At 44.1% G+C, this 14,719-nt stretch overlaps 1 protein-coding gene across 1 annotated transcript in view; it reads left to right on the top strand.

Annotated features, from left to right (window-relative positions):
* The window catches only part of SPNS3 (SPNS lysolipid transporter 3, sphingosine-1-phosphate (putative)), a 47,689-nt gene extending 39,646 nt beyond the window's left edge, over positions 1–8,043 (top strand). Inside the window, exons 10-12 of the mRNA XM_024103640.3 lie at positions 912–1,010; positions 4,952–5,123; positions 5,671–8,043. Of these exons, the coding sequence (XP_023959408.2) occupies positions 912–1,010; positions 4,952–5,123; positions 5,671–5,735 (336 nt within the window). The 3' untranslated portion in view covers positions 5,736–8,043. The remainder of the gene's footprint in view (positions 1–911; positions 1,011–4,951; positions 5,124–5,670) is intronic.
* Positions 8,044–14,719: the final 6,676 nt, after the last annotated feature.

Genomic DNA, 14,719 nt, shown 5'->3' with positions numbered 1-14,719 from the left:
AAACTTCCAGCACCAGTGCATGTGGCAAGCACACACCCCTAACATGGAAAGGATATGAGCAACACATCTCAAAGAACACCAGTTATGGAAAAGGTAACTGTCTTTTCTTTCAACTTGTTATTTAAAATGTGTGTAATTAAAGCAATCTCTGAGCAATATTATTAGGTAGAATGGATGGCTCTAGGGATTAATAAAAGGAAACAATTTTAGTGTGTCATCAGAGGTAGAATTGCCAGCATCTGACACCTTTTTGATGCCCTGTATGAAAAGTTTGAGCTCCATCCCTAGTGACTTGGAATGCATAATGTTTCATTTCAGCTGGCATCCTTGTTAGTCTTGGCAGAGATTCCAGACTGAGTCTGGAGTCACAAGTACCCTCAATCCAAGATGCAGTCCTTCTAGGCTAGGCAAACTGACCATGTAGTGTGGGTGAAACTACATAGAAAAATATCTGCTTATGGGTAAATCAATAAAGCCACAAAGGCTATCATTCGGCATCGTCTATAAAAGCTAAAATCACGTGGCAGAATGGATCGGTATACGCTGCATTGAGAGACAGTGTGGGTGAGGTCTTTTATTGGCCCAACTTCTGTTGGTGAGAGAGAGAGAATCTGTGAAACAGATTGAAATATGTGTTAACGCCTTATGCTAAACAATGGACCATTCAAGGTGAAGTGGCCAGCTAACTGCTCTCCAGTTATGGGGGGCAGAAGGAGGAAAGGGGGAGAAGGCTATTAATGGAGTGCCACATTCTCCCCATTTCACCCTCATTCTTCCTTCGGAATTTTTTTCACCAAATAGTTTCTCAAAACCAATCACAGAAAGTAGTCTGCAGCTTGCAGTATTACCTGTAGCGTAGATCTGTGCAGGTCATTCACAGAATTATTGATGATCCTCTTGTTTCGTTTCAGTATGTGGTGGTACCAAAGCGCCAGTCAACAGCTATTGCCTTGCAAATTTTCGTGAGCCATTTGCTGGGAGATGCAGGCAGCCCATACCTCACTGGAGTGGTAAGTAATGGGATTTTATGGCTACTTCTCTGAAGCTTATCCAAACCTTTTTTAATATAAAACGTTTGGAAATTTCTGAAGAATAGACTCTGATTCCTGGTCCCAGATTGGAAATGCTTTGAATAGTCTTGCAGTGTGGAGTTGGAATCCAGATGCACTTAAACCAGCACTTCTGTACTAAGTGCTTTTATATCACTATTGGTCTCCTGGCTCTGAAAACCCTTAAGTACAAGCTTAACTCTATACATACCATTAGTCCCATTGAGTACAAAAGTGTCTGTAGGCTTAGGACTTCACTTTGATATCAGCTATATTAATTCATAAAGATTTGGTATCAGTTTGATTATCGCAATGGCACTTGTTCAGAGTGTTTAAATCCAAGTGCTAAACTTTTCTGCCAGGTTAAAGGACAAATTCATGGGAACTACTAAAATATCATTTTGCACCTCAAAATGTAAAATACAATTAAATAAAATCTGTGGGCAAGATCTCATTTTGCAAAATACCCTCTGGAAAACTCAAAATATGCAACTCTTGTAATAGGAGGGGGATTACTGTAGCTGAGGTTGCATAATGATTGGCATTCCGAGCCCCTGGTCTCAAATGCTCCTAACTTTCCAAAACTTTACCTTTCTGGACTCAAACTTTCAAAAAATTCACTCTGAAGGACAAGAGGTGGAAAGACCAGGGAAATGAAAAGAGTTCAAGGAGTGCGAATGAACTTTGTCACTTCCAAAAATAACTGGAAGGTTCAGTGGCTCCAGTGCCAAAATGGGGTAGCCAATTGAAATTTGGCAGAAATATGCTCACTGAAGAAAAGTAGATGCGAGTGGTCTGATGAATGCTGGGTTTGATTTTATGGCTCTGCTGCTCTGAAAATCACTCTGATGTGCAGTAACCTTTACACAGTAGCTTTTATTGGATAGCTAAGGAAGGCTGCATTGCACATGAGTGCCTGAACAGCAGCGGTACATTCTACAAGAAGCACCTTGGTATGAGCTTTGAGTTCTTCGCGTGCTTTTCATGTCAATTCCAATCAGGTGTGTGCATGCACGTGTGCACAGCAGCCGGAAGATTTCCCCCCTCGCAGTATTCGTTGGGTCGGTCCAGGCACCCCCTGGAGTGGCACCATCATGCGCTCAATATAGGGCCCTACTGACCCGCCACCCCCTTAGTTCCTTCTTACCGCCAGCAATGGTTAGCTGGAACTTCCCTTGTCTTGTCGTGACAAGCACATTTGGCAGCCTGTATATAGTTCTCTAGTTAGTGTTAAGTAGTTAGTAGGTACTTTACTTAGTCTACATCTACACTACAGGGGGGAGTCGATTTAAGCTACGCAAATTCAGCTACGTGAATAGCGTAGCTGAATTCGACGTATCGCAGCTGACTTACCCCGCTGTGAGGACGGTGGCAAAATCGACCTCTGCGGCTTCCCGTCGACGGCACTTACTCCCACTTCCGCTGGTGGAGTAAGAGCGTCGATTCGGGGATCGATTGGGACGCGATAAATCAATCCCCGAGAGGTCGATTTCTACCCGCCGATTCAGGCGGGTAGTGTAGACCCAGCCTTAGTTCTTAAGTTTCCTTTGAAGGGGTTTAGGAGAGGGAAGAGAAGGTTCTTGCTTAGGAGGATTTCAAAACCTATAGTGCAGCAAACTGAATTCCATATGGATTCGGCATTGTGCCAGAAACTTCAGTTCTGCCTCCTTCATAAATTTATGCTAATAACATCAAGCAGAGCCAGAGGGGATAACCTAATGTGGGTGCACATAGCAACTTCCAGCTGAGACCACCGTAGCACAGCTGCTAGCAGTCTGTCCAGAAGGAAAGTTCCCTTTGTTTCACCTGGTGCAGCTGCTACTGATGGCCAATAAGATTCCCAGTTGATAAGTTAATCCTGCAGCCAAAGATAGTCCTGCCACAAGATAGGAGAATCATATTGTTTGGCATTGTGGAGGTTCCTAAGTTCCATGTTCGTGCCAGCTGTAGTGATGCGTTATGGTGTGGATACTTGCCCACAAGGGCCTAGATTGAGGCTTCTTACTGAATGCGTTGAGGGCTCTGTGAACTGCTGGTCTAGCTTTTGTTCTGTCATGCAGCTTCTGCAAGCCCATTTCCCAGGCCTGTTGCATCCTGTTGTAATTTATGTGCAAAATGCTTTTTTGAGTTGTGTTGCTGTTTGCAAATATATTACCTTGTGTGGAATTCTTAAATTGTGCTTAAAAGCACTTAAGGAAAAAAAGTATAAGCCTCTGATGTCTTATCCAACTGTTACTCCTAGAACTGTTTACGTGATGATGCATAATGTTGTAACTGTCTTGCAAGCCACACTACGCTAAGCAGACGTAATAAGTTAATGACTGAGACTGTTGTATTTCCAGCTGGGATTCTTGTGCAAAAAGCCTCTTTTCTGCAGGATTTCTAGACTCAGGACATTCGGATAAACATCAGACTTCGGGAGGCTTGTGTGAACCCCACCATCAACCCTTCTGAAATTCACCCATTCCTGATCTCGTTGGCCAGACATGGAATATTCCGTGTTCAGATCTTGCTGTTGCATGCTAACCTGCTTCCTCTAGCTCTTGATTTAAAAAAAAAAAAATCCACTCTGGAAAGCTTGTGAATAGCCTCTTTTTGCAGTGTAGACATACCCTCTGAAGGAGATTCTCCCCCCTAGGCAGTGACTCTCAGAGCTTGGGTCAACAGAGTCAGGCTCCTGCCGTAAGGCTAAAACTAACCATGTAGACATTCCTGCTTGGGCTGGAGTACGGGCTCTACACTTCTATTTTTAGCATTGTAGTGCAAACCTGAGCCTGTATACCCAGGCTCTGAGACTCGCGGCTGCGGGGATTTTGTTTTTGTTTTCTGTTTGTTTTTTTACACTGTAGGCATACCCAAAGTCTATATATTTTGTTTTCTCAGGTGCAGAGATTTCCTTACTGTGCTTTAAATAAATAAATGTGTTAAATCTGCATTTTAGCAAAAACTCATGGTACAACCTCTGGCTGCCTGTTTGCAGTTAATCTTACTCTCATCTGCCATAAATAATCATATCATATCAGTCTGGCTTTAAGAGGCTCTTGTTTGTGTATATTTTAAGTCACTTAGCTTATCAGATCTATGACTGGCCAATGTAAGAGTAAAAAGAACTGCCCTTATATATCCATCCCTCAGCTCTGCTCTACGAGCGAGGTTAAATACTGAGGTTTTTATTGAACATCTTGAAATGAGCACTCATCATCTGGCCACACAGCTCAAACTCATTCATTTGGGCCTGTCATGACTCCTGCAGCCTCCCTCTCCATTCCATAGACTATGCAGCTATTAAGACCTCTTCCTTTCCATTTCTTACCATGTCACCCCACCTCATCTTCAACGCTTCCTTGCTCAAAATCAGACTCCCGTTCCTCACCCTGAAGCCCCTTCATAGCTCTTCCCATCTCTTCTTGTCTCTTACTCCTGCTTCTGCCTACTTCTGCCAACAGTGCCAGCTTTGACACCCACCCATCTATCAGAAGTAAAAGCTTTGAGGAGGGATGGGTGAAGACATTCTGATAATGCAAGAAATGACTCAAACCTTTGTACAAACTTGAAATGTGGCTCAAGCCTGTTTTATGGAGACCAAGTAGGAAACCCAGTAAAATGAGTTAATGGCCACTGCACGAGCACTCCGCACTTCCATGGTTACAGCTGTTTCCAGCTCACGTGAAACTGGAAGCTCTGGACATATGCAACAACCTGATTGCATGAGACTTCTAAGCCGAGTGAATACTGAGATGCGGTGAGGGCCAGTTTGTGTGTGTTACCAGATCTAGCGCATGTAGGCAGTGAGTTATCCTTTCCTGTCAGTCGTCTTCTGGTCAGTGATGGCATTGCGAGCAACACATTTAAAGCAGGGAGAAAATAAGCCAAATTAAATGACATTGTGTCCCCCCTACCAGATCTCTGATGCTCTCCACACCAGGCAGACTGACTCACACCTGGGCACCTTCCGGAGCCTGCAGTACAGCTTCATCTTGTGCGTCTTCATTGGTGTCCTTGGGGGAGGCTTTTTCCTCCTGACAGCCCTTCATGTTGAGGAAGATCGTAAGGAAGCCCAGCAACTTTGCAGAGGTTTTTATATCCGTTTGTAATTTCCTCTATCAGCGTATCCATCTGCCGTAGCTGTTTGTCCCCCAAACTAAAATACACTCTAAGTATGTGACATAACAAAGGGAAGTCTGTTCAGCCCAAACCCGCAGCAAAACCAACCAACCACAGTAGCAGACTCAACAAATTCCTCATGCCCCGGGACAATAGGCTTTGCAATGTGCCCTGAAAGTCAGCAAGTTGCCTTTCTTGGCAATTCCTCAAGTAACCTCGCAATACTACAATAAGAAGACATAATAAGATAGCGTTATTGTAAGTATTGCATAATTCAACACACTGTGGGGGTTTTGGTCTTTATCTGGATCATGATATCAGTCTTTCCCAGGCAAAATGCCAGATCAGAAGGACCATTTCTGGTCTTATGCAACCATTCCTATAAGTTCTCTCTCATTCCATGCAAGGATCTAGGTTCAGAAGTGTAAGAATTCTAGTGAAAACTGATGTATAATGTTCCCTTATCACAAATACTCTGGTAAGTAGCCCACTTTTTGATTTGGACTCTGTTTTCCAGGTATTGAGAACAAAGGCTACATTTCAACTGAAGATGGACTCCAGGATGAGCCCCTCAAAGCATGAAGGAGCCACTGCCTCCTTTCCTTTTGCCTCATGAAGCTACAGTTGGAGGAAAAGGCCAAATAACAATCCCTCCATATGGAAAGAAAAACCTGCATACTCATTTTTATGATGCTTTTGACTGAGAGTCAAAAACTTGCTACTGAAATGGCATATGGCAAACCTCCACCCCCATCTGTGAAACTGGCACGAGAGCTCTGAGCAGCTTAGTAGCTCCAGAAGCCAGGAGTATAGAGCTGTCACAGAAATGGATAGTATCCCAAAGAAGACAATCCCATTTAAGGTGGAATGTCTCGTTGAGATGGGGGATGGGGCTACTGTAAATTCTCAGCAGGATGATGAGTTGTCTGTCTAAAAGCTTGGAAAATCAGGGCAAGTACAAACATAGCTGAGGATTCTGTATCCCCATGTCCTTATTTATGAGGATGGAAGGCAAAGGCTGGCTGTGGAACTGAACAAGTGTAACTAGGAGGGGCAGAACTTGCTGTTATGGAAGTTTAATAAATTACAACTTTAAACAATCACGGGGGAAAATGGATAACTAACTTGGAGCAACTTCTGCAGGACATACAACAGTAACCTGTTTCAGAGTGGTAGCTGTGTTAGTCTGTATCAGCAAAAACAAGGAGGACTCCTTGTGGCACCTTAGAGACTAACACATTTATTTGGGCATAAGCTTTCCATGGGCTAGAATCCACTTCATCGGATGCATGAAGTAAAAAATACAGGAGCAGGTATAAATACATGAAAGGATGGGGGTTGCTTTACCAAGTGTGAGGTCAGTCTAACGAGATAAATCAATTAACAGCAGGATACCAAGGGAGGAAAAATAACTTCTGAAGTGGTAAGAGAGTGGCCCATTACAGACAGTTGACAAGAAGGTGTGAGTAACAGTAGGGAGAAATTAGTATTGGGGAAATTAAGTTTAGGTTTTGTAATGACCCAACGACTCCCAGTCTTTATTTAAGCCTAATTTGATGGTATCTAGTTTGCAAATTAATTCCAGTTCTGCAGCTTCACGTTGGAGTCTGAAGTTTTTTTGTTGAAGAATTGCCACTTTGAGGTCTGTTATTGAGTGACCAGAGAGATTGAAGTGTTCTCTTACTGGTTTTTGAATGTTATGATTCCTGATGTCAGATTTGTGTCCATTTATTCTTTTGCATAGAAACTGTTCGGTTTGGCCAATGTACATGGCAGAGGGGCATTGCTGGCACATGATGGCATATATCACATTGGTAGATGTGCAGGTGAACGAGCCCTGGATGGTGTGGCTGATGTGGTTAGGTCCTATGATGGTGTCCCTTGAATAGATATGTGGACAGAGTTGGCACCAGGGTTTGTAGCAGGGTTTGGTTCCTGGGTGGTGTTTTTGTTGTGTGGTCTGTAGTTGCTGGTGAGTATTTGCTTCAGGTTGTGGGGGCTGTCTGTAGGCGAGGACTGGCCTGTCTCCCAAGGTCTGTGAGAGTGAGGGATTGTCCTTCAGGATAGGTTGTAGATCCTTGATGATGCGCTGGAGAGGTTTTAGTTGGGGGCTGTAGGTGACGGCTAGTGGCATTCTGTTACTTTCTTTGTTGGGCCTGTCTTGTAGTAGGTGACTTCTTGGTACTCTTTTGCCTCTGTCAATCTGTTTCTTCACTTCACCAGCTGGGTATTGCAGTTTTAAGAACATTTGATAGAGATTCTGTAGGTGTTTGTCTCTGTCTGAGGGATCGGAGCAAATGCGGTTGTATCTTAGATTTTGGCTGTAGACAATGGATCGTGTGATGTGGTCTGGATGAAAGCTGGAGGTGTGTAGGTAAGTATAGCGGTCAGTAGGTTTCCAGTATAGGATGGTGTTTATGTGACCATCGCTTATTAGCACTGTAGTGTTGAGAAAGTGGACCACTTGTGTGGACTGGTCCAGGCTGAGGTTGATGGTAGGATGGAAATCGTTGAAATCTTGGTGGAATTCCTCAAGGGTCTTCTCCCCATGGGTCCAGATGATGAAGATGTCATCAATGTAGCACAAGTAGAGTAGGAGCGTAAGGGGACGAGAGCTGAGGAAGCGTTGTTCTAAGTCAGCCATAAAAATGTTGGCATACTGAGGGGCCATGCAGGTACCCATAGCAGTCCTGCTGACTTCAAGGTATAAATTGTCCCCAAATCTGAAACAGTTGTGGGTGAGGACAAAGTCACAAAGTTCAGCCACCAGCTTTGCCGTGATGGTATCAGGGATGCTATTCCTGATGGCTTGTAGTCCATCTTTGTGTGGAATGTTGGTGTAGAGGGCTTCTACATGCATAGTGGCTAGGATGGTGTTTTCTGGAAGATCACCAAAGGATTGTAGTTTCCTCAGAAAGTCAGTGGTGTCTGGAAGATAGCTGGGAGTGCTGGTAGCATAGGGCCTGAGGAGAGAGTCTACATAGCCAGATAATCCTGCTGTCAGGGTGCTAATGCCTGAGATGATGGGGTGTCCAGGATTCCCTAGTATGTCAGGGTCCAAAACGATCTGGATTCTGAAATACTGACCAGCTCTTCCCACCTGTAGAAGCTGCTGACATCATTTTTCCACTAAAATTCTGATTGAAAAGTGAAATGGTGCAGATAGAGTCTTATAGTCAGTGATGGATTCCTAATGCTAAGTGAAAGTGCTGGAACAACTTGAGCTGGCAACACAATATCATGTGTCGATATACAAGAGCCTTTCATGGCATTTTCCCAGTGTTTGTACCAGTTAGTGGCAATGCCTGGATTGACAGTTTGGTTCAAGCTTGACAGAACTGGTGGAGTCCCCAATGCCTTTCACCCTTTGCTGCTGCACTGGTTCAGCCAGTCTTCCTACGCTTTCCAAAGTGTAGAGCCTCATTGTGGGATGGAGTAAGGGGGCCTGGTAAAATACCCAAAAGCCTATACAGTGTGCTTTGTGGATAAATCCAAAGGGCTCTCGCAAACTCGTTCAAGCTGAACAAGCTAAATTGCAAGGGCAAGTGAAAAATCATTCATATATTTGATAACTCTGCAGCATGTCTTCACTAGGCACAACCGACAACAAGCACATCAATCTCTTATGCCCTAAATATACCCTCGTTTTCCAAAAGGACAAACCCCAGATCAATCTGGTAACAATAGAAAGCTCATTGGAACTTAAAATACACCCAGTGTAAAGCTCTGACAGAAATAATTAGCAGTACTTCATCTAGAAACCAAAAAACCCATGGTGCTAAATCCTGAAGTCCTCAGTAAGGAAATAGAAGTTGGCCCCATGTACCTCGATTAAACTAAACTGGAAAAAGACACTGTTCCTCCAGAATAGAAGTGTCCACATAGGGGCTTATGCCAAAATAATTATTCTGGAATAGCTATACCAAAAACTTCCAAGTGTTGACAAGTCGTAATACTTGGGACCAAATTCTGCCTCTGTGGTTCTTAGGGAATTCAATGGCAGGTGTACACCAGAACCAGAGGCCACAACTCTGTCTTCTGGTCAATTTAATTACACGGCCTTTTATTGGTAGCCACTTTGTATTAGATAATTTTTCTTCATATTTTATTTGTGTTTTTTGAGAATTTGCATATATTCATGTTGTACTAGAGGTTCTACATTCCTTCGTAAGTCTGTGTACATATTTACATACATATGCAGCCATACACCATAACTATGAATTGACCAGGGTGTATTCTGTTTTGACTGTTACTACCTTTCTGTCCAAGAATTATATCTTTTAAAGTAATGTAATGTAGTAAAAGAGTTTGGAGTTTGGAATTGAATGGCTGAGAGATTCAGTAAAGGAATCTGACGCCTTCGACATCCAGGCTGACTCTAGCCTAGGGTAGGCAGTGATGGAAAGTTGCTACCACTAGATGACTAACAGGTGTCCACATCACAGAATCACCACCACAATAGGCTCCTAACAGTCTTGGCAGAGAGGCCAAGACCTTAAAGGGCCATAGAGCCTAAGGGTATGTCTACACTTACAGAGTTTTTGCACTGTAAGTTTCACTGGTGATAGGGAACCGGTGAAAGTAAAGCGCTGGTTTGTGTACTCACTCAATTCCTCAGGCATCAGAGAGTGTTTACACTACCAGCGCTTCCATCACTGATGAGAGTAGCGCTGTAGGGCAACTATCCCACAGTGCAGCTCTCTCGATAGGTCTTGTGTGAAGAGGGCGGGAGGTGATTGGAAGGCATTCTGGGTCCCTGCTCAGTGCACCGTGCTGCCCTGCTTCATGTTTCAGGAGCCCCATTACTTCCTTGTTTCTTCCGTGGCATTTTTTTTTTTAATCTCCTGCTGTCAGGCTGCTTTCCCCGCCACATCTACAAACAAAGGGAAAGGGAGCTTCAAACTTCCCAGGGCTTACAGGGGGAGGGACGGATGTCCTTGTGTCAGAGCAGCAGAGATGCTGGCCAGAGTGGTTGCTTTTGGAACTGTGGGATATCCTCCGGAGGCCAAAACTTTCACAGCAGCGCAAAAAGAACTGCGGTAAGAGCTGTATGCCTCTCGTGAAGGTGGTTTTCTTTTTGCGGTGAAACTTCTGAGTTTCACCCCAAAAAGTCATTAACAAGTGTAGATGCTCCCATGGTTTTAGCGCAAAAAAGGGACTTTTTGCACTTTAAATGGTAAGTGTAGACATACCCTTAAGTATCTCTTCTGTTAGAGGGGTAAGGCATGTCTGGGGCAGCATTATGAAGCTTTCCCTGCTCTGAGTTGTCTGTTCTGTGAATAATTCCATGACTGTCAAATCAAAACTAAAACCTGCTGTTCTTTAAAAAAACCAAAAAACTCACTCTTAGAGTTCGGTTGAGTGAGAGATGGCAAATAGCATTTTCTTTTTCTTCAGAATTCCTTGACAAAATTGATTCCAGCTCTGATTTCCTGAAATCTTACCTGCCTGTGTGCAAGTTCATGAAAACAGGACTTCATGGTAGAAATCAGAGGTGCACAAGTCAACACTTCACTCCAGTATTTTTCCAATGCATGCTTTTTTTTATTGTCATGCTGCAGAGAGATTTTTAACTATGCTGCTACTGATCCCAGCTATCTAAAAGGCCAGATGCTCTGAGTTTTACTTGTACTGCCCTGAAACTGCAGGACTACCGTATGGCTTGTTGAGGCAGGGCTCTTTCAGATTGGCAATGACTGAGTGAGTGTAAAGAGCCTGTGGGTAGTTATTCTTGAAAGCTGTGAAATTCTTTCCCTGAGCCATTTGAGACTGAGGGCCCGTCTAGACTTAAAATGCTGCATTGGCGCAGCTGCTGCGCTTTAAACCAACAGAAGAGAGCTTCTCCCATTGGCTTAGTTAATGCACCTCCGCTCTCCTACTGGCATAGCGCTGTCTACACTGGGACTTAGGTCGGTATAACTACATCGCTCAGGGGTGTGGATTATTCACAACCCTGAGCAAGGTAGTTACACTGAAGTAATTCTGTGGTGTAGACCAGGGCTGAGAGCGTGATTTGCAGTCTTTAATCTCTGACACTTTTTTCAAAATTTGCCTGATCAGACCTTCTGTTTTTTCTCTTTGCTCACTCACTACAGCTAGCAAATGAAATATTAATCAGAATAGTGTAACTCCTTGGGTGGGATGCATGAAAGGAATCAGACTTCTTTAAATAAAATATCAACCTGCTGAAGAATTTTAGTATGCTCTTTAACAGACAGCACCAACATTTACATTGAGAGATGAAAGAAACAATTTGGCTACATTGGGGTGGGAGATGGGGTTTTGTCTCTAGGTAGGATGGGTGTGTGGAGGTGGTATCAAACTTGCTGATCTCTGACACCTCCTGGTTGAATGGAGGGGCATTTCTGGCTATCTGCATACTGAATTTTCTGCATTACTGGGTGAAGGAAAAGTGTGTTATAGGTTGATGTCAGCTAGAGGTGGAAGTCTTATTCGAACATGGCATCCCTACTCCTCAGAGCACAGGATATAGAGCAGGGGTGGCCATCCTGAGCCTGAGAAGGAGCCAGAATTTACCAATGTACATTGCCAAAGAGCCACAGTAATACATCAGCAGCCCTCCCATCAGCTCCCCCTCCATCCCCCACAGTTCCCAGCACCTCCCACCAACTGGCAACCCCGCCGATCAGCGCCTCCCCCTTCCTTCCCCTCACCTCCTGATCAGCTGTTTTGTGGCGTGCAGGAGACTGTGGGGGGGCGGGGGAGAAGGAGCAAGGGCACAGCAGGCACAGGGGAAGGGGTAGAGTGGGGGCAGGGCCTGTAGCAGAGCCAGGGGTTGAGCAGTGAGCACCCCCCGGCACATTGGGAAGTTGATGTCTGTAGCTCCAGCCCCGGAGTCAGTGCCTATACAAGGAGCCGCATATTAACTTCTGAAGAGCCACATGTGGCTCCGGAGCCACAGGTTGGCCACCCCTGATATAGAGGATGTATCAGCTATTACATCTGATGTTATCCCAAAAGTAGTGAGCCATGATAACAGATTACAAAACTAAATGTGAGGAAAATTGTAAGAAAGTAGTTGCCCCAGAATAAAGTAAGGGCAGTTCTTTCTACCCCCCCTTTTCCCTATTACTCTAGCCGTACAAACTTGAAAATATTGCCCTTCCTACCTGTCTCTGCCCCTCTGGCACCAGGAAGAATTGATCTCTGACATCAGGAGCTAGGTTTTCAAAGCCATTTTTGCATACTTCTCATGTCTATAAAACCATGCGTCAGCCCTAGCTGTAAAATGTGGATCTGGATCCAAATATCCAAAACGTTGCGGTTAATAAAAGCTGGTGTGATGATAACTTTTAATATTTGCTTGGGTTTTGGCTTTGCTCATTATGGAATTAGGACTATCCATAATATTTAGACCTGAACTTCCCAAAGTTTGGGGATAGTCAAAACCAACGTTACACAGCATTTGGATGATGCATAGCTTAATTTTCAGGGATGTGCAAAAGAATCGGGACCCATAGTGCATAGTCACCCCATGGTGCCAACTCTCATTACAAATGTAGTTCTAGGTTTGTGTTCATGATCAAGGGGAAATTGAGTTACCTGATTGTCTAATACAAGAACATGTGCCTACTTAATGGCTCTCAGCCACCGTCCTCTTGCTGTCTTTTCCTGGGCTTACTTAATTCTAACATGTTCCCTATTCCTACCATAATTCCTGGAATAAGGTTTGATGTCTTTAGAATTTGAAATCAACCAAGAGATGTTGGGAAGGATATAACATTTAAGATTATACACTTCTAGCGTGCCATCAAAAACCTTTAGTAGGCCGGTTGTTGGAACAGTATTACATTCCAATAAAGTAATGAGCATTATTTAGCAGTCCACTGCACGTAAATTAATTAGCATACAAAGTGCCTGCTGTGTTCCAAGTAGACTGAAATGATGCCTGGTTGCAATGAATTTTCTAACTTGCCCATGTATCTGCCCACTTAGAAAACAGCTGCTGCAGAAGACTGCTGGTTACTGAGCTAGTTTGTTCTTTGGTCTTGGAATTTTCTTTGTGTGGTTCAATAAAAGGTTAGTATGTTAAGGAAACCGAAGTGGGTGCTCGTAATGTAGCAATGCACAATCATCTGGAAGAGTTCAGTTTGTCTCTGGATTTTGTCAAATGAAAAAAAATGGGATCAGTTGTATTTTCTTTAATAATAATAAAAAAAAAGCATATCTTCTTCCACCCTAGTATCTCCTTTCCGCTCTCCCATACTAAAATAAAAGTAAAAGAAAAAGCAGCAGCAGCATTTGGAACAGCTCCAAAAGACGCAGTGGTATCATCCCATAAGGTTATGTTCTGCCCAGCAAAGCAAACTCTGGGCCGATGAGTCATGTTGGGTTTTACCGCTCTTTGTGTATATTAAGATTTTTTAAGAACTTTACAGGCCCTCAGCTTGATTTGAAAGGGGCGACCAAACCAGAAAACAGCAAGCCAGCAGGACAAGTCCACAGTAAGTTTAGTAATGCCACATCATTCCTCTCATCAGAAGCAATGCTGATTACATGCTATTGCTAATGGAAAGACTTTGTTTTCAAAGCCCATTTATTGTCTTGGTCAGTGACCCTGGGAATCCGCTCCTGAAAGTGGAGTGTGAGACTAAAGAAGTCCCACTCCTAGCGATGACTCAAGGTGTAGAGATGGCAGTCTGTGGCTTAACAGAATACAGAGCCATGCGTTCTCACAAAGGGCACATCTACACTGCAGCTGGAAGCGTGCTTCCCAGCACGAGTAGACAGATAGGTGCTAGCTGTGCTTGAGCTAGTGCACTAGGAATAGTAGTGTAGCTGGGGCTAGCCACCCAAGTACAAACCCACCCTGACCCCCTGGGTACATACTTGGACAACTAGCCCAAGCCACCACTAGTGCTATCCCTGACCACACGACTATTTTTAGCATGATAGCTTGAGCAGAGGTTGTGTTTGTCTGTCTACCGGAGCTGGGCAACATGTATCCTGAGTTGCTCTTTTTAAATATCCCTTGTTTTGTTCCTTTTCACTCTAACCACTGACACAGCTGAATGGCCTTGGCCAGGACACTGTGTGGAGCAGTGGTCACGGTTATGTGGAGTGTGGCTGCAGAAACCAAAGGTGGTTCTTCAGTTTGGAAGGGCAGGGTTCAGGACTGCAGAGAGCTGCTGTCAATACCAGGCTCTGATTGTTGCTGGAGTTCTGTGATATTGAAACAGGCGACCTAATAGTTCTTTAGGGCACAGACAGCTTGCATGTAATGGACATGGAAGTAGGATTTCTAAGTTAACTTGCTTAGAACCAAGGTATAAGTGATGGGGGTGTTTGAGCCCTTTCTGCACTCTGAGCCCCTTGCTGGTCCCAAGAGCAGTTGCACTGAATTTCTCCCTGTTCTGATCTTTTAAATGGAGTGATTTATAGGCTGATAGAAGGTATTGGATTGGCAGCCCTGGAGAGAATGTGTATTAGCAGAACAGAGTGTCTGCAAGATCCCCCATGCTGCCCTGCCCAGCTGCTTCAGTCTAGCATGAGTGGAAGGGAGCAAGAGGGGAGTTCAGACTACATGTCAAGTGAGTAATGTGACA

The sequence above is a fragment of the Chrysemys picta genome, chromosome 19, assembly GCF_011386835.1.
Source record: "Chrysemys picta bellii isolate R12L10 chromosome 19, ASM1138683v2, whole genome shotgun sequence".
NCBI classification, from domain to species: Eukaryota; Metazoa; Chordata; order Testudines; family Emydidae; genus Chrysemys; species Chrysemys picta.
Note: the sequence above shows the minus strand (reverse complement) of the source record. Positions and strands in the feature narration are given on the sequence as shown.